Genomic DNA, 24,187 nt, shown 5'->3' with positions numbered 1-24,187 from the left:
GAAAATTAACTACACGTATGTATAAAACTTGAGTTAATAACAATTCAAATGGTGGAACCCAAAAATTACTAGTTTTCTATTGGAGCATTAATCGATATGACAAATATATACGATGTAGAGGAGAGTAAGTAAAATGAATGGGATATCTAGCATGCCTACCTCGGTTATATATGCAAAAACTCAAACTGTAACTACAAAATCCTGCAGCTGCACCCAACCATATGCGCTGCGATCTCGAAGACTTTGAATTGTTGATGCAGCTAACTCTACTATTGGCCGAATTTTAGCCATTTCTTTCTCTAAAGTTACCCTTGCATGAACCTCCAACTGTTGCATAAAACATACAATATCTTAATGGCTTGTGGATAATGTCTAGATTGTCTCAACTAAAGAATATAGAAGCGAATGAAGAGAATCAAACAACCTTTTCCATACAGCGTATGGTATCCAAAGTGTGACTAAAATATGCAAGCTGCTTGTACAAATCCACTTCTGTGTACTGATGTAATGGGACAATCTCGATTAGAACCATAACTCGTAAGATGTAAAAGAACTATAAGTGCTTGAAAAGTAGATGATGTAATAATACCTTTCTTATTAGACGCCCATTGCAGTGGGTATAGTTTGGGCAGATGGTTCCTTTCTCAGAGTCGCCCATAACTCGAAGATTGACAGCACGTGTGGCATATTTGCAGGTTTCATCCTCACACTATAGTATTCAAAAGAATTGTGAGATTTACACTTTCACTAACAATATAATTTCCTCACATAAAATCTAGGAGGTGGATTTTACCATCAGTAAGCCATTATAATACATCGAAATGAACCTCTCTGCTTGCCTTTTTACCTGTGACATTATAAATTGTGATATTGTTAAATGGTACTTTGAGTTTCCAAATTGAAACAAGTCTTCCCTAGCGACACACAACATGACAGTCTAATTTTGAGACCCCATTCTCAAGAGTAGTACCAAACTTGATCCAGAATCAATTCGGGTGTCCAATTCTTGTACCATTTATAACCATTTGCAGATTAAAAAGCCACATATAGATGCTACACGTTCTCTAGAAAGAGCATAATGATTGATTGGTTGGAAAAAGTGGCATCAAATTGCAATGCATAGGCACCTGATTGGAAATCATTCCAGGAGTCATTCTACCCGCACTAGCTTCGTCAGGACATTTCGGACAACGCAAATTATTCCAAAATTTGCTTGTAGGTTCATCAACTGCCTTTTCTTGCTTTCCATCTGCCGATTTGTATATAGAACTGAAGATAGCAGGACACTCAAAAGTACCAGAGCAGCTGGGGCAAGTTAATGTCAGTGGTATACAGCCCTGATACCTGCAAGTGGTTAAACAAAAGCAAAGTTATAATTTTAGAATCCACAAAAACTTTTAAGTTCTAAGAATTATGGAGAATAATAAGTACAGGTACGACATGCAAGGGAAATAATAGGATTGGTTGAAAATTTAGCAATTCATATCATTAACTTTCCTCATCATCATTTACTTTCTTTTTATATATATAAGAAAGAATTTTATTGATGTATGAAGGGAGAGGAATTAACTATTTCATTACCTTTCCTCATCGTTTATGGAACACAAAAGGGAAGAGGAGACATCACTTCGGGAAACTTCACTTGATTTGTTTTGAAACTGAACATGTACACAGTACCTCAGAAGTGCGAATACAATATTGGAACGAAACTGAGGAAACCCTCTACTTTTTTTTTTCTTCTTTCAGTTAGCAGGATCTATGTTTTACCTTCGATGAATCAAGCCCCAGACAGTCAGCCAAGCGTTCTGGGCTAGTGCCCTGGATTGAGGCACATAGACGAGAAACCACAGGGTGAATCTGTTCATATGTTAAAAATATCAAACCATTAGAATAGCATTAACAACAGATTATGATCATTTGTGACAAAGCAATTAAAAGCAACAAAACAGGAGGAAAACCTGCTGTGACAGGTAGTAATCGATGTCGATCATCCATTTTCCATCTTCCTTCTTTAATTCATCAGGATGTCTAGCCCGCTGAGCAATGCCTACAGAACCACCAGAAGTAGATCCCTGACCAGAAAAGCAAGGCAAGGATTAAAAAGGAAAAGAGAATCTCATTAATGATATACTGCCAACTTTTCTATCCAAAAAAGTATTCTACTTACTTTCAGAGTTCACCAAGTAAAATAGTTAAAATTTCAGTTAAAGCATCATATGCGGGAATAAATACCAAACCAATTGCACAAACCTGCTCACAGCAAATTATATATGGGATCGTATCACCAACAGAACAGCCAGTTGAATAGCCCATTTGTTTTAACCTTAGTGCAACCTGTTCATTGATCATACATCAAGACTAATGTAATCGTTAATAAAATAATTTGGCTGAGGTTTAAGCATCTGCTTACTTGAACATGTGGTTGGTTTCTGGCATCAGGATAGGCTTCAGGTGGCTTGGTCAATGTCTTCGTGATGATATATTTCTCAAGTGCAACTTGCCCTTTCCTCATATCCTCTTGTATCTGTGTAAAATTAGCTCATTTAAATCCCAAATAATTCTTCATAAACAATATTGATTGTAAACCTTTAAAGATTCATTTTTTCTACTTTTCCACTTTTGAGCAGTGGTGTTTTTATTTTATTATTATTATTATTATTATTATTTTGGTTCGAGGGCGGAAGACGTTTTGCAGAGTTGTTTGACGATAATTGCCATTTTATGAACACAGCCCAATTAAAATTTTAGCAACTTTCTGAGCATCAACGTACATCTATCTCAAAGAGGAAGTATTCACAAAATCGCAACATGAAAAGGTAATCTTTTTACCTTCACAAGAGAATCGTGTATCGATTCAGTGACGTCCTCACATGACCTGTAAGCATGGGGAAAGAGAGGGGTCAGAGTAAAATTAATGCAATTTCTAACAAATAACTTCCATTTAGAACAAACAAATAAAAACCTCAAGGGAAAAGACATACCCTCCAGACAATATTTGACTCAAGCAGAAATCACCTAATTCCTTTGACAATAAGCTCCAATCACGACGAACCATATCAAGACCCTTGCGCTCAATAACCTGAATATGAAGTCAAATGGAAGTATATTGTAGTAACCTCATATGGAAGTATATCTCCCATTTTCCAAAAGGGACCAATTACAAATGGAAGTACATTGTAGTTACCTCATATGGCGTTCCATCCTTGAACTGCAACTTCACAGCTGCATATTTCTTTTTCTTCAGAAGCAGCATTCTCTTATACAAGCCATCAAGATCAATTTCTAAACATTTATACTTTTTGTTGACCTGGAAAAGGAGAAACGGAAAGGACCTCGCATTAATACTGACATTATGAGTGGAAAGATTTAAAAAGAAAATGCTGTTGTCTTGATCTGTAAGGGAACCTATTTGTGTTGCCTCATATAAGCCTTCCAGTGAATTATGACTGATTTAGATGGACCTCAAAACTATTATCGAGCATTTTTTAAGACAAAATTTCAAACCCAGAATAAAGGGTTTTTTTTTTGCATGCGTGTTAATACAAATTGTGCATACTAAATGAGAAGGCACAAACAGGAAAGTTCCACAATTTCCAATAATATAATAATTTGATCCGTAGACAAGAGAGCAGTTTAGTAGGTTTCCAACATAATAAATGCAAATATACTTCGAAAAATTCAACCAGACCCCACAGCCTCACCTCTTGTATAACTTTTCCTGCAATTGCTTTCACTTGACCAATATCATCAAGTCCACTATGAATCATTATTGAATCGGTATCACCATAAATTACCTGTCATGAGAAAGATAATATATTCATGAGTCCAAAGTACTCGGTAGGGCATGGAGTTTATGCAGAAATCTATATAATTTAAGGATTTCAGCGTTCAACTATAACCTCTAGGTTCAGATTATTCTGTACAAGATCAACAGTGCTCTGCAGTATTTCTCTTCCCTGTAAAATAAGTAGATTAGTATAAGTGAAAGTTGATGTAGATTCTTTTTTTCTTTCTTTCTTTCTTTTTCTTTTTCTTGTGTTTTTCCTGGAATGCTGGAGAGGGGAGGGTGATCTATGACATGATTAGCATAAATTGGAACTGCCAATCTGCAACATAAGCAACCTAATTCCCTTACTTGTGAAGTAATAAGCTCTGCCAGTGGTTTTGCATAAAACCTTGAATTAGAAAACCCAAGACATCCATACATACTGCATCACCATTGCCGGATTATGTTAAGGCACAATGAAAAAGATGATTAGAACACAAGATATATGTAACAGAAGAATGAAAAATAAGCATGAGGAGAAAAATACCTGTTTGCAGTGAGCTTTAATGCCTGCTGTTGAATGTCAAGTTGCTGGAGCTTGATACCAGATGCATTCTTCATCCATGACTTCACCATTCTTCTCCTCTGAACCAGATTTTTTAGCAACTGTGGAAAACAGAAGTGAAGAGTATCATCATTGCCAATTCTTTCTACCAAGAATTGGAAGAATATAAGATAGTAAAACATGGACAGGAGTCCCATGACATGCATTAACCATTCCTTGGGTGCAACTCGTGCCTTGAAACAATGACCAAAGAAAGATAATACAGGACTCAAAACTTGACCTTTTAACCTTATATAAAGGTAGAGACATTTCAATTACGACACTGCAACTCCTATACAAATATCACATGGAAGATCTCAGAAGATTTCATGAAAAAAAAAATGCTTTAATCAAACAAGATGATAGCTCAATGAAGCACCTTTAGGTTGAATAACAGCAAACGAGAATATGGTTACACTCCTGCCCTAAGAAACATCCTTCCAAAAGAACCCCAAACAGATTGGAATAAGAGAAGTTCTGAAGAACCCTTGAAATTTTAAACAAACTAACAAAACCACCCTACTTCACCCAAACCAACATCGAAACTAATCCCCCTTTATTTATGCCCTTTTAGTACTCAGATCCAAACACCAACCACTAAATACAATACAAATATCAAACTCCACGCAAAACAAAGGATTTAACATATTTTATCAATGCATACGTCATATTTTGAAACAGCATCATAATGAATATTCATGGTCACCCCAAATGATATGGGAACAGTTGTGCCAAAAGTTCATAGATGTGGATGGACTTACAACAACAATCCATTTAATTAGCTATATAGCGACAGTCACGGTTCAAAATTAGCCCAACACATTATTGTAGATTAATGTAATAATCATTTTTTTATCACCAAATGTATTATAACATTTCCAGTTCCCACTCATTTCCCATAAGTGCAAGCATGAAAATAGAACATTAGCAACCAATGGAAAAGAAAAGAAAAGTGAAGGAAAAAAAAAATCATTTTCTAAGACTTGAGGATATTTTCTTAAGCCTAAACATTTGAAGAAATTTAGTTTTCATCCAATTGTGCATAATGTACCTCAGGAAGAACTCCAGTGACTTTACTAGACGGCAGACAAGGAATGACACCATCTGGAGATCTTTCAACAGTGGTGAAGCAAATATTATATTCCTACATGATCAAGATACAAATTCCCACAAGTGTGGCACACAAATTAAATTAGATCACTCTGTACTACGCTTAAAATACACCAGCAAGAAGTTGATGAACATTAAGGGGACCAACAGACTAACCTGAATGATGGAAGGATACAGACTGTTGAAGTCCAGGAGCAATATATATTTATCATATAAACCTCGTTTTGGCTCCAAGACTAGCCCACCTGCATAGGAGGATCCCTTTTTTCCTTTTCCACTTTCAGTATTGGGAGCTTCTATATTTGCATCATCTAAATCAACATTATCAAGATTTTTTTCCTCAGAACCATGATTCGTTCTCTTTTTAACCATCTTTTTTTCCTTCACATAAGTTGAAATCTTGTCGGGGACAATATACTTTTTGGCATGGAATGCATGAAGTAAGAGATACTCTACTCTCTGGGCTCTAGCACCCTGAAAAAGTATTTTCATCAAATCAAGACGGGTAAAACTCTCATTATAACTTTATAGAAAAACTATGCAATGAAATCAAGATGAAATATGTCTATAGGGCTTACCTGCAGACTTCTTCCCCAGAGGTTACCACTAATATTAGTCAACTGACGTGTAAGGGGAAGAACACTTAAATGAAACATGAGTTCCAATGACAACCATGCATCTGTCTCACCATATTCAATCTGAAATATTAAAACACCATGAGAATAAGGCAGTTTGAAGACTTAAATATAACATGATTATCAATGATAACCATGCATTTGTCTCACCATTTCAATCTGAAATATTGAAACATCATGAGAAATAAAATTCGAAAATTCAAATAATGTGACAGATTTCAACTTTTAGTTTACCATTCGAGAAAAAGAAAAATAACCCGTTCATAAACTTTGACCTTCATTCCTTTCTGTAGCTGAAAATCAATTTTGTAACCTTTTCTGAGTACAAGAGCCCTCTAAACTTATAGTTATAATAATGAAAAGTTAATTATGGAAGATGTTAATGTACACCGTTGGATTAAAAAATAATACTTTTCCCCCACTTTCATTTCGTCTCTGGCACAAGTTTGCAAAACATCAAAACTTTGAATGTTTATAGTACTTCCAAATGGTAAATTTGAACTCGTGGCACTTAGGCCTTAGCTTGGGTCAAAAGCCTTTGGCTGATAATATTTATAGATATGCAATATTCTAGCATGTTCAAGTTATTGATCAATAAAAAGAACGGGGGTAGTCAATGAAAGGCTCTCGTGGCTTCACCAATTGTGACTCATATATTTAAACATAAAGAGAACTCTAACACAGTAATTATTTCAAAACACTATAAGCTATCACATCTCCGGAACAAATATTCACAACTATTTTATCCAAATTGTAATAACTGCGAACAAGTACAATGATTTCAAGACCAAGTGGAACGATATAGAATCCTCAACTCACCAGGTTCATGAGAGACTCTGATGCATGGTACATTCTTGGAATATCGTGAGGAGTGACTTCCTTGCGGTCCTTGTTAAGTTGAGTCTTTGCTAGCTCTGTCAAAGAATAACTAATCTGAAAGAATAAAAGCAAGGCTTCAAAACCCAAATGATTAAATGACACCAATACATCTCCAACATATATACTATACCTCTTTCAATAGGTCACGGGAAGACAAGTACGTATCACATAAGAGCCGACCAGCAATGCAAGACATGACTCCGGGACTTGCTCCAGACCCAAAAATGCCCCCTCCTTTTCCAAGTTTAGGCATAACAGACCGCTTAAGACGACCTATTTTGGACCACATGCAGCTTGGTACTCGGCAAAACTGTAATATAATAGAGAAACTTCTAAGTAAAATTGCACCTTTTCTCGTCATTTTGTCAGCAAGGCAACAAGGAACCATATCTAGGACATAACTTCTATGAAATCTTCTAAGACACAATATATCAGCATTCTTTTAGACGAATAATTCATGTACTAATGACATAATATGAGATGAATAACGGGAGGTTCTTGAGAGACATTAACTTCAGAATAGATTGGGGGTTTTAATGTGCAGATGAACCATTCACTTTGGAGTAATTTCATAGACTACTTGAAGAAGTCAGCTCTTAACCTTACGTTTGTTCCAAGTCAAAAGAAAGAATGAATCTATAAAGAAAAAACCTTCAAACAGAAAGAGAGATAGAACACTAGTTTCTGGGTAAATTACAATAAAAGAAAATACAATAATTTTTTAGTAAGGTGTAAAAGTGTCAAATATGTAGTTTTTGGTTAGTTTTAGAAGCTTTTTGAGAATTTCAATTACATCAAGACCGTTTGTTTGTGATCCAGATTCTGGGGTGCTTTCCAAAGTTTTATACTGTATCTACTATTTTTTCTAAGGTTTATACCGCAAGTGAAGTGAATACTTCTTTTTGTGGCACCAAAGGCAAAGAACCTTTCATTTTTTGCAGTTGTTAAAGCTTCTTTTAGGGGTTTATGATCAGGAAGTTCACTTTGAAAATTAAAGGCAAAAGAGTTGTTTTGTTCCTTCTTAGTGGATCATGGATGCCATCTTCTTCTTCTTCTTCTTCTTTTTCTTTGGTGTGTGCACGCACTGCTGGGGGAATAGATTGTATGTTATGGGGTCTTGGGACGTTTATTTACTCCTCAAGGAGTTTGTTACTATGCAAAGATGGTTGTAACTTTAACAATTTCAAAGAAAATTTTTGTTTCCTTCTCAAAAGGAAAAAGAAAAACACTTAGTTACTTTGTTTATATTAATTTCTTGATAATTGTACCTGGGCTCGATGGAGAAGAACATCTAGGTCAAACCCAGAGATATTGTGTCCAACCAGCACATCACTATCCAATTTGAACAATTCAATCATTAATCGATTCAACAAGGCTCGTTCACTGCAAGGGAAAAGTTCTAGTTAAAACAATAGGACAGAATGAATGAAATAACTCCATTCACTACCTAAAAAAAATATATATTAATATTATAATTTTGCTAGTAAGAGAGAAGTTTTCTACAAGAAACAGAGTAATATTTTAGGACAATACTACTAAGTAACCTACTTGCCCTCGCAGATTAAAACATTTGATCCAGCCTTCGAATTTCTATCTGTGGACTCTTTAGCAAATCCCATAGGAAATATGCCTCCATCAAGCTTACGGATGATAGTAAAATGTCTAAGCATACCAGGCTTTTTCCATTCTGTGGCTAACATGGGACCGTCAATCTGAAATGTCAAGCAGTAGTTGATGAAGATTTAATAATGTTAAATAATCTCCATATACTTTGATAAATATCTGTATACTGGAGAGTAAAAACAAGCTAATAATTATTTTACAAAAATTTGCCATAATTAGCAACAGTTTAACTATTGAAGATACATACTTCAAAAGCTTATAAGTAGTCATTACAACTCTTCCAAAAACTCATTCATTCTTAAATTGATTTCATTCATAAAGTTCAATTGTATGCATCCATCATAACGAATTCACAACATAATGCTACTCTGAGATACAGATAGATCGATCAAAAAAAAATGTAAAGATTCAACAATTCTACTTGAAAGTTTGTATTTTTCCTATCAAGTAGACCATGTTCCTCTGAGGTATATAGTTGCTGTGACTCTATCAATTATCAAGTACACTAGCATAACCCTTCAAACATCTAATAGCTGATTGGCAAATCCAATTCATATTTTTAACCAAAAAAAAAAAAAAAAAATTGTCACACCAGAAGAAAAATGCAAACATAATCAATAACAGTGGCAGTAGTTCATAACTAACCTTCGCTCTTTGACAGCATATAACAGATGCAGACACAATTTCATTGACATTCTGCTTTTCATTAATAATGGTCTTTATGTTTATTGCAGTGACAATCATAGGAGGAATCTCCAAAGTTTTGCTTGATGAAGTTGAAATCTGAACATCTTTTGGAGAGTCAATTATCACCTCAAACTTGCACCAGCTCACCTTCATAAGAATATCATCATAGTATTAGCTTCTTTGATGTATATAAATATTAGTAAATTATGAAAGGTCCAAGCAGTCTTACTCGTTGAGAAACATGACAGGAAGAAAATTTTGAAATTGACAACCAGGAGGGACCCTTTATTTTCCTTTTAATGAGAAGAAGCTCCAAGGCACTGCATTTATTGACATGTTAAAATCATCAATTCCCTTAATCAAGAAAGTATACTGAATGCACATGATCATATAGTTGATAGAACGTAAAGATGTGAGATGGCTAGAAAAGATAAAACGAGCATTCTAAGATATTTATACCTGCGATGTGTTCCTAAGAGTGCACAGAAGGATTCTCCTTTTAGATCAGCAGGAAGTGGGGGATGCTGTCACAAGTTTAACCATAGTCCGTAATTCCCAAATGGCAGTGATAATAAAAATATAAATTAACAATAAAAAGAAAACTAAGAGATGTGCCTTCCCAAGGGAAATTTAAGAATTTAAACCTCCAAAGAACTACAAATTATGGTGTTCAAGATCTCACTGTACTAAAAAACTGAAAAGATGAATCTTAATTCAAATTAAAAGTATCATACCTTGAATGGGTAATTAATCTTAAGAACATAATTTTCCCCCGTAGGTATGTCTTGACGCTCAAATGCATATTTCCTCTGTAATGATATTTTTTTAATAAATACATAATAAGCTGGTAATTCAAAAAAATAAAACAAAATTTGGCATTGTACAACTACATAATTATATATATGAAATAAACAAAAGTTTAATTAGCAAACCTTAACGGGTGTCATGCTAAATGTTGGAACATTGAGATCTAGCAACTGCTGAGCTATTTCATTTTTTAATCCTGCAGTCACTTCCTAACAGAAGTGAAGTATAAATACATTAACAGAAGCAAGCAAGATAAAAATTTCTTCAGAGAGACCAAAGGATACCAAGCATAACATATTCAGTTACAAGAGTGGATAACATTACTTGCAACTTGGTACGCAGATCTGTAGGAGAAAGCTGGGATTGTTCGGCATCGTTCTGAAGCTTCAACATCTCATCCGAATGAAGAAAAGAGGCACTTGGAATGGCATATACGCATCTCTGCACGTTTTTCACCACCACACAACAACTGTGGTACGTATCTCCAGCTTTGACCTATTACAAGAAGATAGGAGACCAAAGTCAATCAAGATGATCACTCTTATCATCTGGATTCACTTAGTACTAGTCGGTTCTAATAATTAGTATTGATAGACAGTAAACTAGTGATTTTCATTTTATGAGTTGCAAGTGTTCGAATGATTACTATTGATGGGCAGTAAATTAGTAATACCTTGCCAAACAGATATACGGTGCCCATATTTGCACCGAAGAGCTCCTCATGCGCATCAACCATATAGAAAGGCAGAGAGCCATCAGCGTCAATATCAAAATGGGATTTATCTTCAGAAGTATCTGCAGCAGAATCAGCATTTCCACTCCCTTCACTTCTCACTGCTTGCCATCCCGCAGTGGCACTCAAAGCTGGGTCTTTTACATCGCTAATCGTAGCATTCAAAGTACAAACCGGCTCCTTCTTCACTAAAGATTCTGACTTCGTTTCAACCACAATTGGCATATTATCTTCAATTACATCTTCCTTGATCGAAGGATTATGAGATTGCCCAACTGAAACCAGATTGATTTCAGAATCTAAATCATCCTTTGAATCAAATTTCTTAGTTTCACCATTTCCCTGGATCTCTATATCAGCTCGCACAGACTCCAAATCACTGTTTGTGAAATCCTTGGTCATTCCAGAGTTCCCGTTTACAGTACCCTTAACCAATTCAGATCCACCAGTTAAATTAAGACTCTGAGCAATTACTCCCTCGCATTTCATAGAAGGAACAGGCGCAAATGTTTTCGATATTGGTGTAGCTCCGATTTGCCCCTTTCTACGCCGCTCTCTATCAGTCTCATCCGGCGCAAATTCGGCAATCACATCATCGACAATACTGTCACAAGCCAACCCTTTAGCCTTATCATCTTTACCCGTTTTCCTGAAGATCGAGGAAGTGAACATCGAAGAAAGTTTCTGTTTCCCCATCATCGCAGCCGCCGCCGACAGAGAAGTAGAAGAGGGCTTCTTCGGTTGCGCTTCTTTCTTCTCTGATTTCCTCTTCTTAGGTTTCTCAGGCTCGCCATCAGACTCATCAGAGAAACAAATCCCAGCTTTGGACCAATCCTCTTCCTCGCCTTCGTCTCCATATCCAAGACCGTCGTCGTCAACAATAAACCCTCGGGCTTCTTCCCGACGCTTTGCAACAAGAGCATCATACTCATCCTCGGGAATCGTATCGTAGATAGGGTTCTCCAACTTAACTTGGAAACCACCGGCTTCTGATCGACGGCCGCCAGTGCGGATGGCTTTGAGACGTTCCAGAGCCTGAAGGCGAGCGGTTGCCTCAGATCCTCGGCTCCTCCGGCGATTTGCGGCTGAAGGCTGCTCGTCCGCCATTTCTGATTAGAAATTAATCCGGACGGCGCTGGAGTTAACTTGGATTTTGTTGGTGCGAATTTGCGTCAGGGTTTGGAGTCGAAATGGCGGGAAGAACTTGTGCTTTTTGGCGGGAAACGGTTCTAATGTTCTTTATTTCCTGTCCCTCTACATATATAAAAATTCAAAAAATAATAATTAATAAAAATATTAAAACTACACAAAACGAAAAATAAATTATTTTAAATTATTTTAATTATAAAAAGAGAATATTTATCCAGAGTTATTTATTTAAAATTAAATAACATAATAAAATAGTTAAAAATATTTTATATATTTTGATAGGTATATATATTCACCAACGTTCGAACAAAACTTTCAACCCAACGACCCCAAATGAATGCTATCTTCAACAAATTTACTCTTTCGTGTCATACTCCTCGCTGATCTCATGAATTTTTCAACAAAAAGTATTTCTCGACCTCTCTTTGAATTTTTCAGGTCAAAGCTTCACGTTCGTTTAAATCCAACGCTCAACTTGCAGGGGATGTTAGGGATAGTTGACCGTTCATTATAAGATAAATATCTAGATATTTGCCTTACATTACGGATTACCATATTTGCTTTTTTATTAAAAACAAATATATTGTATTCATTTATTATTCTTTCCTTCTAATATTATTTATAATTTACCATATTCTATAAATGATTATAAATAAGATGATTCTCACCACCATTTCGGTGCAGTGGATTCAACAAACATTTACGGTGTCCTTATTTATAAACCCATAATTTTCTTTTTAATTAGCCAATGTAGACTACTCTGCCTCCCCTAAAGTCTCATTCTGTAGAGCTCTCGAACAGTCTCCTCTTAGTAGAGGCTTGACTCCCTTTTTAGAGCCCATCGAACATAATAATATGATATTATCCACTCTAAGCATAAACACTCATTACTCTACTCTTGGTTTCCTCGAAATACTTTATACCAATAAATATAGTATTTCTTACTTGTAGCTCGTAACTTTCATCTTAATTAGCTAACGAGGGACTACTCATCTCAGTAATTTTTAATACCATTCTTACGTAGAGACTCAATTCGTTCTTACATTATGAATATATTCGTAACTAATTTCTCTTGGAGGCATTTTCGTAGCAATAGTATATTCCAGATTTTGTTACGAATAAATAATAATAATAATAATAATAATAATAATAAAATATATACAATTTCCAAGTTGAATATGTTCTGTCGTTACATTAATAATTATTTACAGAGTGACAAAACTGTCTCGCAATCAGAACAGAAGCGTGGAATAATCCTTCACAAAAATATTTTTTCTACTGTTCCTACTTTTATCTACCCAAAAATAAATCAAATCAAATATAAATTCTCTCCATCACCTCACTGTCACCCAACTTTCTGTAACAGACCAATCCAATGGCTTCTCCGTCACTAGCCGTCGGAGTCTATTCATCATCTCCGCCGTGGAACTAGAACAACACAAATTCATCTCGTCGCAACGTTGATTTGAAGAACAAACGAATTCCGGGAAGTCGAAAGGACCCGTCGGCGACTCGGTTGTCAGGTTCGATTCTTTTAATGTAACAGTCTCACCGGCACCGGCCACAAATGGGTGATTCAGAAGCATCTCCGCCGTCCATCTCTTCCTCGGATCCTTGACGAAACACCGACGGAGAAAATCTTTCCCTTCCTCCGATAAATTCTCTGGCATCTCCGGCACTTTGTCTCCGACTCCGATCATCATCATCAGCCCAAATATATCCGTTTCTGACTTAACCCTCCACGCCGGCTTTCCTCCCACCATCTCCACGACGGCGCAACCCAACGCCCAAACATCACACGGCGGCGCATACTTCCCGCCGTTTACCGTCTCTGGCGACATATACATCGGCGTCCCTCTCCACTCAAATTTCTCCTCTGTTTCCTCTGTTTCCGCCGCCGCGGCCTCTTTCGCAAGCCCAAAATCAGCGATCTTAACCTCACCATTCCCAAAAACCAACACATTGGAAAGCTTGAAATCACAATGAACAAACCCATTACCATGAACATGCCGAAGCCCACAAAGAATCGCCCTCGTATACCGTCGAACATCAAATTCCAGCAACCCACCGCCGTGGAGTTTCACAGTATCCGCAAGGCTTCCGCCATTGGCATACTCCAAGAACAGATTATAATACTTCTCCCCATCTCTTTCAACACTAAATCCATCACCAAAACAAGTAACGATTTGCGGGCAATTCCCAATTCGATCCAAAACCTTCTTCTCGTTCTTCAGCGAAACAGAGGACACCGAAACAGAAACAGAGGATTTCACCGCCATTAATGGCGGAAACTGATCGAAGCCCTTTATGAGTCTTGCTAAACTGATCGTCCCAAAATTTCCACGACCCAGTTCATGTCCTCGAACCCACTCCATTGATGAAACTCAAAGGCTAAATCTTTTTGGTTCTCCGATGGGTTTCTTTCTTGGCGAAGAAGATAGAAATAGCGATGAATTTATAATTCGAAGATTCTTAAAGGTAATTCCATAAAAGGAAACGGAGTTGTAAGCCGAAGATCATATGAAATAGAAAAGGAAAAGAATTTTAGAAGTATTTATGGCACATGATCACCACGCAAGATTTTTGGCCGTTGTTTAATGATTTCTTTACGAATTTAAGATATTTTCGATGATTGAATATACCAATATAATTTTACATATTCTTCTCTATCTTTATCTTTATCTTTTATTGTATTTAAATGGTTTGGTATTTTTCTATAAAATTATGTATAATTACTAATAATGTGAATTAGGATATGTTAATGTTTAAATTCATTTTTTAAAATTAACATTTTAAAAAAATTATTTTGACGTCCCTATTTTCCTATTAAAAATAAGGTCGTCAATGACATAATTGTTACGTGAAAAAAATATTCCGTTTTAATTTTGAATAAATTTAAAAAATAAATTATATTATTTTAGTTTTTGAAATTATATATTTCAGTTGGTTGAATATCTATTTCAATATTAAAAAAAAATATATATTTAAAAAAAAATGTATTTATCTCCCAAAGTAAATAAATTTTTCTTTTTTTTCTCTAAAATTATATTTAATGGGTTAAAAACTGTAAACTTAGATAAATATTGTAATTTTTACCGTCAAATTTTCACTACTTCATCCAATAATTTAAATAAAAATTAATATAAAAGTTTACAAATAATTCGAAAATTTTAATAAAATCAAGCTGTGTACAAAAAAAAAAAAAAACAAAAGCTCTAATGTCATTTTTTTTATTTCTAAACTTTTATGATAATTACAATTTACTCACAATAATTTTAATTATTATTAAATAATAAACCTCGACATTTAATTTTGATGGTCTTTTTTTTAAATATTAGTGACTAAATCATTACAACATGAAAAAATTTAAGAACCGAGTAATTACAAAATTGAAAGAATATGAACTAAATTATTATAAATCAAAATTTAACCACAAAATTATTACTTTCTTAAAAGTTAAAAGGATGAAAAAATAATTTTTTTAGTACAACGTTAGTAACTATTTTGAAGATATGAAATTATGGTTTGAGAAATACTCAAAATAATAGATAGTTACTACTTATATTAATAAGATGCACATTCATTTTCGAATCTTAAATCACAGGAACTAAATAGTTAAGCGTGTTTTGGTTGAAACAAAATTATATATTATGTGACATCATGTGACAAAACATGTTGAAATGACTCGTGTTGGTTTGTGAGAATAGTCTTCACTCTTAGAATACAAATAAATGTTAGGACCACAAGATACCGAATCCAAATTTAAAATATTAGTTCAAATTTCGATGAATTAAAATACTGAACTAATAATTATATCAACGTTTTTTTTTATTATTATTATTTTAAAGATTTGAGCAAATATGTTGGGAAATTGAAGTAATTCAACATAAAAACAAAAAAGATAATTATATAGAAAATGTTGAATTATGTTATAAGATAATATATTTAGGATATATAAACATTATAATTTAGCATTTGAGAAACCCAAAATCCATGTCCCAAGAAAAGAGACACTCACCTCTTCCCTAAGACTCATGGCCTGCTTTTCACCCTTTTATTTTATTATTCTATCTATGAATAATCAACTAACCTCAATCTTTTCTCATTTTCATACCATGTAAGATCAACCTATGATAGATCGAACAATTTGTTAAAATAATATTTAGGTTCGGTGTATCGAACTGAACGAACTCTAAGAAAGAAAAAGTAGGTACGAATATTGATAAGGAACACGGTGTTCCAAATGTTTCAACTAGACCCATTACATGATTCAAGTCCATGAAGATTCAACAAGCATTCATTCTTCATCTACAAGATTGGATAGACTCGGTTCAACCATTATTTCATGTGTTACAAGCTGATTTGATTGAGAAATGACCATTTAGAAATTCAAAAGTGAATATTTGCACGTGAAGTAGTGGATGAAGTTACTATAAATTGCAGTTTGATTGATAAGTGGTTAGAAAACTTTATTATTTTTTTAATTTCATCATTCTTGTAAGGGACAAAAGGGTGGAAGCCATTGGTCAAATTGACTCTTCTGTTGATTTAAAGGATCACGATTATATTATGACTTGTGAGCATTTGAAGAATTGAAAGTTTCTTTTGCCGAAGACTATGAATACCCATAAATTACTATGTAAAAGGTAGATTGGTGATGAATGAAAACAAGACTCAATTGAGACTTTTACCCTTCGAAATTTGAGCATCATTTTTTTCATTTCTAAGTCATTCATTTTTCATACCCTTGTTATAGATGGCCTCTGAGCCCTTCAATCCTAATTGAGTGACTCAATTTATAACAAGGTTTCTAAATTTATTTCTAGCTGGGTAAGGAGGTGTTAAGTTGTTTGATTCAAGGGTCCTTGCTTCAACAAAAGCAAAGCAACAAAAGCTTGGATGGTTGGACTGAGCTAAGTCTGTGATTCTATTAATCAAAGTTTCCTCTCGTGACTAGTGTTGGTTTGTATTAAAAGTGTTTGTAGGTTGAGTTGGATCGAGTTTGAACATTTTTTAAACTTAACCCGATTGTTCAGGCTATAGAATTTTCGACCCAAACAACCATTATTTAAATTATGAACCCAACCCAATCATATATTTTTCGAGTTGGGTTCATTCCAATTGTTTGGTTCATTTATTCAAATTCTTGTTGTTAATAAGAGTGGAATCTATTTATTTGTTTTCAAATATTTAATTTAAATTTGTAACCTAATTTTAATATATATTATGAAAAATTACCTTCAAATAGTTATAAATTATTTTTAAGAGTGGTGCGAGAATAAATAATAAACGAATAAAATAAATATATACATGCATAATTGTATGGTGAGCAAAAATATATATTTTAAAATTAATAATAAATTCTAAATTCGAGTTAATTCGATTCTACTCAATTTTAAATAAATAAAGTTAATAAGAGAAGGAATTAAATTCCAAAATGAATTGAATAAAAGCATCTCATCCAAATTCGATAATATTGGACAAAATTTCTCTCACGCTAACAAAAATTTATTAGAGAGAATATTTGTGGCATCGAAATATAACGTTTGAGAATATTATATCACAATATTCTTTTTCGATTTTTACCTATTTTAAATAAAATATTGAAATATTTAAAAAAAATGGAAAGTTGTGTATTTATTGTTAAAGTTCAAACAACTTAGGATCTAACTAGAAATGTTCAACCGATGAGATGGAGACGGGAAACCTTCTCGAGTCTAAACAAAATATAATATTTTACCAACTTAATTTATAAAAAAATAAATTTAAATATTACAACCATCTTTATTACTAAAAAATATTTAACATATTTACTCAAATAAATGGAAACAAGAAATACACGTGCGAGTGCAAATACACATATATAAAGCGGGCGTGGAAGGGTGGGATAAGAATATAATCCTTATCCCTAGTCTCGTTTAGCTAATGAGGAATCAGTCGCACCCTCCACACATTTTGCATTTAAACGAGGATTTTCAACCCCGCATATCAATTAGACATCTATAGATCAAACATTCAACGGTAGCAATTGAAAGTTAAAAAAAATATAGTAACCAAATTAACCTATAATCAACCGTAATGGAATGTTAAATATCCTTAATGCCCTGTAAGCTAAGTGTCAGACTTGAACGAATGTGAATCTTGAATCTGAAAAATTTAATAAGAGGTCGAGAAACACTTTAGCGAGGATGCCAACAACTTGAAGGTGGGAGGGTACATACGGTAACAACAAATTCATGAAGGAAATGGGAATCTAATTCAACATGCTTGACCTGCTCGTGAGAAACAAGATCGGAGCTCAAAAAATAGCATCGGAGAACCGATTATAATAATAATATTAGTGTGGGGTGTGGTGAGATGAGTATTGAGCAGAGCAAGTGCAATGGATATTGGAAGAAGAATGGGATGATATGAGAGCAAGTTGTAAGTTACCCAATCTGCATCGCTGCCACAGCTTCATTGTCAGTCTTACTCCTTCCCCTACTTGCCCACATACTCCAATTTATATAAATCTTTATAAACACTCCATTATTTTTACACTCAACTTACAATTTCGTCGATGCGATGGTTCGATGAAGTGTCATGAGTAATCCGCCTTTGAAGTTGAGCTGAGGAGGAATACCAACCACATCGAGAGAGTATAACCTATTGATCCGAGTCTCGATACACATGTTACTCCTTTTCTTATTTCCAATCGACTCAACATACAACAACCTTAGTTCTAGTCGAGGGGGTACAACTTACTAAGCTGGGTCTCGCGATGAGTGTTCTTCTTGTTAGATCCAGTTGAATCTACATATGATGACCCCGATTCATGAGTCGGGGAAGAATGATATCAAGAGAAGAAACTCGTCGCACTAATATTGAGATATACAAACTCTAAACTTTATTGATATATGTCCTATAATTAGCTGAAATACTTATATTGAAATTTTGGAATAAAATTATTTGATATTATATGTCTTAAAACTATGCAATATAACATAACTCTAATATAAAAAAATGTATTATTTCAGTCAACCCATTTTTTAAATAATTTTTAATGGGTCGTGGATGATTTTAATTCTCGATTTTACACTTAATTTTATTCTTAAAAAATTAATTAGTTTTTTTTATAGAAAAATAAAACATATTAGAATTTATTAATAAAAGACTATTACGTCATTAAATTATTATTTATGGATGGAAATATCGAAATTCATATACTATGAATTTGTTAATAAAAACAATGATTTAAGGATTCTTATATAAAAAACGAATCTGTAACGATCTAGGCCCACCGTTAGCAGATATTGTCATCTTTGAATTTTCCCTTTCGTGCTCCCCTCAAGGCTTTAAAACGTGTCTGCTAGGGGAATGTTCTCATAAGTAATGTCCCATATTGGTTGGGGAGGAGAACAAACCAGCACTTATAAGGATGTGGAAACCTTCTCCTAGCGGACGCGTTTTAAAGCATTGCCTTGAGGGAAGTTAAAAAAAAAAGACCAAAGAAGACAATATCTACTAGCGATGAACGTGGGTCGTTACATAATCAATATATTAATTAAACGAAGGAGAGAGTAAATGAAAAGGTAGGTTCCAAATTCCAAGGTACCAGAAGTTTAGTGGGTGACGGTAGGGGTGAATAAAGTGATATTAAATACCATAAATTTAAAAATAATAATGGCAACAAAAAGGGCAGACAAGTTGGAAGTATGAATGACAAAGCTGGGAGTGTTGCAACCTTACATACAATTTGCAACATGGATCTGATTCACTCATAAATTGTGTACTCATCATACTCAACTTTTCATTCCATGTATTTGCCTAGATCGACTTCATTCGTTTCATTCGTTCGACACGAGTTTTGGATAATCGAAGTGTTAAAGTATATATGGTATGTAATAGCCCAAGCAATTCATTACTAGATATTGTCCTTCTTGACCTTTCTCTTTGGGCTTCCCTCAAGGCTTTAAAATGCGGGAAATGTGGGATATCACAGTCCGCCCCTTCAAGGCTCAACGTCTTCGCTGATACTCGTTCCTTTCTCCAATCGATGTGGGATCCCCACCAAATCCACCCTCTTCCCCTTTTGGGCTTCCCTCAAGGCTTTATAATGCGTCTGTTAGAAAAATGTGAGATATCACAATTCACCCGCTTCAAGGCCGAGCATCATCGCTGACACTCTTTCCTTTCTCCAATCAATGTGGGATCCCCACCAAATCCACCCCTCTTCGGGGCCCTACGTCTTTACTAGCACACCGCCTCGTGTCTACCCCCATTCGGGGAAGAGTCTCCTCGTTGACACATTGTCCGGGGTCTGCCTCTGATACCATTTGTAACAGTCCAAGCACACCACTAGCGGATATTATCCTCTTTGGACTTTCCTTTTCAAGCTTCCTTCAAAGCTTTAAAACACGTTTGCTAGGGAAAGGTTTTCATTCACGTATAAAGGGTGTTTCGTTCTCCTCCCCAACCAATGTGGATTCAAGCAAAAATTACTTTTAAAACCTCGAAATTTCTGAGAAACATTTCGTACTTTTAATTGAATATGGAACCGATCTAAAGAATGTTATCCTATGGCCTCCACAACACAAGTCACGGTCGTTCATATACCCTTTATCCTTGTAGTTACTAAAAATTTGTTAATGAAAATATGAATATATAAAAATACTCCGTAAGTAACCCTATTGTTGGAATTGAAAAATTCATTCACATATAACATGTATCATGACTATTAAGATCTAAATTCATGGATGTCCTTGAACGCTAGTTTCATTTTCGGGCAGGGTTTGATGCATAAATTTTTTCTATACATAGTCCACGCACATGCATGTGGAACCACTAGGTGGGCTCGTTAGCACACACTCGTGCTACCAAAACCGACATAAAAGAAATGAATACAAATAATATCATGAGTGTATGCGTTCGTACATTACATAACTAGAGAAATAATTCAAGACTACATGATCATATAATATGCATGAGATCCTACATTTTAAATTACTTGTTTAGTGATATGATGCACAATAACATTTTATGAGTTCATCATTTCACGGAACGTGCATTCATAATCATGATCTTTCGTAATATCTACAAATTGATATCTGTGGAGTCTTGTGAAACATATGTATAATAATATTTGTGGTATCTCCTATAACAAATTCATAGTCATACAAAGTCATGATCGATCATATATGAGTGCACATCCATCACATTAAACTTCCCGTCATTCAATTTAATAACCGTTCATGTTATTAATGCATTAAATAATTTCTTCCAACCTAGTTCGTAGGCATTCTAACAGTAAATTCACTTACTATTCAAGTTCAACTCGATGCTCCAAAGTTTCCTTTAGCTGATCGTTCCTAAATTCAACCTTAACGGGTTTCAACTCCACCTACAACATTTCGTTCATTCGAGCAATTGATCTAAGAGCTTATTCATTTCACTATTAAATATTGAGAATAAAATAAAATATATTATTAATTAAATCACAAAGAAAAGAATACTAAACGATTATAAAATAATTATGAATATTTTTTATATATTCTATAATTAATAATTATAATATATTCTTCAAATATTATAACGGCGAAAAAAAAAACAGAAAAAAAGGGGATAAAATAAATAGCTTGTGGGCGCCGGAAAGCAAAATTGATTTTAAATAATAATAATAATAATAATATAATAATAATAAGCTCTTGCCCCGATATTGATAAGCTCCACGGGCGGTGACGCTGCTTTCTTGCACAGCTTCCAATGAAAATGGCAAAGGTAACGAGATTTTTTTTTTTTTTTTTAATAATTAAAAACAAGGCTTTAATTGTAATTTTTAAATCATTTAAAACATTTTATAACGATGGATGTCATGCTAAGAAATTTATTTAAATCACTCATCGGTTCTAATCCGAGAAAGGTGCTATATATATTTTCCACTCAAGGGTTGAGGAAATGAAGATGCTTAGCTGCTTTACCGTCGAGTAAAAACGACACGCTTCGCCAGCTCCCTCCCCGTGTCCACTAGCCCTCCCGACCAGAGGGAAGAGAAGGCGAAAAAGCNTAAACGTTATTAGCCAAAACAAACCAAAATAGAAATAATTGAAATTAAAGGTCGCATACATTCCATCTAACCTAAAGACTACCGCTAGTAACGGTCCTATCTTTGCTCCCATAGCTTTCGAAACAACGTTGTCATTCGTACAGGTGAGTCTTACCTCTACTCGAAAAAAAGTAACTAGAGTATTTAAAAATACTCAGTAAATAGTCTTACTATTGAGATCAGGAAATGCAAACACAATCAATCATGGTTGAATATATCTTTTCATAAAAACATCATGGATGTGGGTTCTGCCAGTTCGAGTAGGGTTGGATGTGTAATACTTATCTACACACAACCCAAGCATGGATATATGGATTCACTCGATAGGCTTGTATACGTACACCTAGATTTGATTGGTTGGACTAGTGTGAGCTCATGTTGTTGAATGCTATAGAGGGAAAGAGTCCGCATAATATCATGATGAAAATAAATGTTGTAAGATACGCATCTGTACTAAATTTAACAAGGAAGTATTCCGATGCACGTGACATACATAATGTGTTAGGTCTCATAGCATCAAAATATGACATGTTTATGGCACTAGTCATACCTCCATTCTTTTTTGTAAAAAAAAAAATAGAAAAATCTTAGAGTTGAGAAAGTGAGATAAACCTCGATTTCTTATAAACCTAAAATTTTGAAGAAAAAAAAAGGAAGAGAAATGTCTTACATTGCTTAAAGCTGAAACGTGGGATGGTCTCTGTGGAGGTTTTTTACTTCATTTTAGCATCCCACTTGAACGGTTCGCCCGTCGGAGGATACACTTTTTGATGGCTCAAGGTTGATATTTTGGCTAATACGGCTTGGGTCTGATACACTTGAACCCTTTCCTCTTAGTTTCAATTCTTCAGGAGCATTTAAGATTAATATGACTATCTTTTAACTAGTTTAAATTTTTGGAGTCAAGTTGAGAGTATTTATGCATAATTAGGCTTAGCCACGGTAAAATATGTGCGACATGAATGATATGTGATATGATTGACATACAAATGACAAATTGACATAATGTACAACCCCGATATACACATGGAAAGCTATGATGAAAATGTTATGATATTGTAATACATGTTAATGAAAATGGATAAATGTTGAGACCTCATGTATTATTGTGTGTTCATGTATCGGGGGATACCTCTTCTCCTTTTACGATAGTACGAACGTGTACGCTACGAGTCAAAAAATGATAATTGTTTACCATAATGTTGGCATGACAGTCGCTATTCCTAATGGTGTCCGACATCAACAGCTACCAAAGAATGCTCGCCCTACTAGAAAGGGGCCCAAGAGGTGTGCGAACCGACTAGTGGGCACGTGTGGACCGTGTATAGAAAATTAAGTACACATCCAATTGCCCACTTAAGATAGTCCTTGTAGAAAAATAAACTGATATGATAAGTGCCACTCACGATTTGTATGTTAGGTTCCACTCATGATTTGTTTGTGCTCGCATTTGACCCTGATAAGGGGGTGACTCACTTAATGTTTCTTAAAATACTTAAGGCACATGCTACTTCTATTTGGAAAAGACAAGACATCCCAGTACGGCTAATGACGACATCACATTTTGAGACCATGACACATGCATAGGGGTAGTTGTATTTATTTCCTTAGAGTCAGTTAAAATAGAATGTTTTTATTTTTATGTTTGTTAGAATATAATAATAATAATATTTTTATTTTTTTTATTTTTATGTTTAGTATTTCGTTATGTCGTTATAAAGAGGTTTTCAAAACACATAAATACATGACAATCTTAAAAAATGAAGTTTATGTTTTATGATAAAGTTTAAATTCTTATTTCGGCACAAAATAATTACATTATAATGATGGTAACCACCCTAAGTAAATAGAAATTTAGGGTCATTAAATGTTTGTAATGATTATGTCTATGGACATAACTTATCCCATAGTGTATAATAAATCAACTAGAAGTTAGGAAAGATCAAGTTAAAAGAGTTTAGTTAATTAATTTTATGTTATTTGAGTTTATAACCTATTGACTCATAAGGTATGGTAGCTTATAGTAATACGAAAAAGTAAAATTAATGAAAATTTAAATTAATATTTTGAAAAAATATATTTATTGTATTTGATATATTAAATATTAAAATAT

The 24,187-nt window shown here is 34.4% G+C and overlaps 2 protein-coding genes across 2 annotated transcripts; both read right to left on the bottom strand.

The window, feature by feature from the left end:
* On the bottom strand, positions 1 to 12,059 carry LOC111795736 (DNA polymerase alpha catalytic subunit). The gene is made up of 31 exons (XM_023678300.1): positions 10,785 to 12,059; positions 10,436 to 10,606; positions 10,237 to 10,320; positions 10,039 to 10,113; positions 9,764 to 9,828; positions 9,534 to 9,624; positions 9,263 to 9,451; positions 8,543 to 8,706; positions 8,263 to 8,377; positions 7,125 to 7,304; positions 6,935 to 7,048; positions 6,059 to 6,178; positions 5,637 to 5,954; positions 5,422 to 5,514; positions 4,314 to 4,432; positions 4,136 to 4,208; positions 3,900 to 3,956; positions 3,702 to 3,794; positions 3,185 to 3,307; positions 2,982 to 3,079; positions 2,830 to 2,875; positions 2,411 to 2,524; positions 2,251 to 2,334; positions 1,959 to 2,072; positions 1,768 to 1,857; positions 1,582 to 1,658; positions 1,128 to 1,344; positions 794 to 847; positions 590 to 709; positions 425 to 499; positions 1 to 327 (listed from the first exon to the last, which is right to left on the bottom strand). Exons 1-31 carry the CDS (start codon positions 11,949 to 11,951, stop codon positions 181 to 183), a joined length of 4,647 nt encoding a protein of 1,548 aa, XP_023534068.1. The 5' UTR covers positions 11,952 to 12,059; the 3' UTR covers positions 1 to 180.
* A 1,250-nt stretch (positions 12,060 to 13,309) lies between these two features.
* LOC111794551 (mitogen-activated protein kinase kinase kinase 18-like) lies at positions 13,310 to 14,368 on the bottom strand. Its single transcript, XM_023676584.1, has one exon. The coding sequence runs from the start codon at positions 14,366 to 14,368 to the stop codon at positions 13,328 to 13,330; it is 1,041 nt and encodes a 346-aa protein (XP_023532352.1). The 3' UTR covers positions 13,310 to 13,327.
* Positions 14,369 to 24,187: the final 9,819 nt, after the last annotated feature.

This window comes from Cucurbita pepo, chromosome LG05 (assembly GCF_002806865.2).
Source record: "Cucurbita pepo subsp. pepo cultivar mu-cu-16 chromosome LG05, ASM280686v2, whole genome shotgun sequence".
In the NCBI taxonomy this organism is placed as follows: Eukaryota; Viridiplantae; Streptophyta; class Magnoliopsida; order Cucurbitales; family Cucurbitaceae; genus Cucurbita; species Cucurbita pepo.
This window is presented reverse-complemented; position numbering and strand designations above follow the sequence as displayed.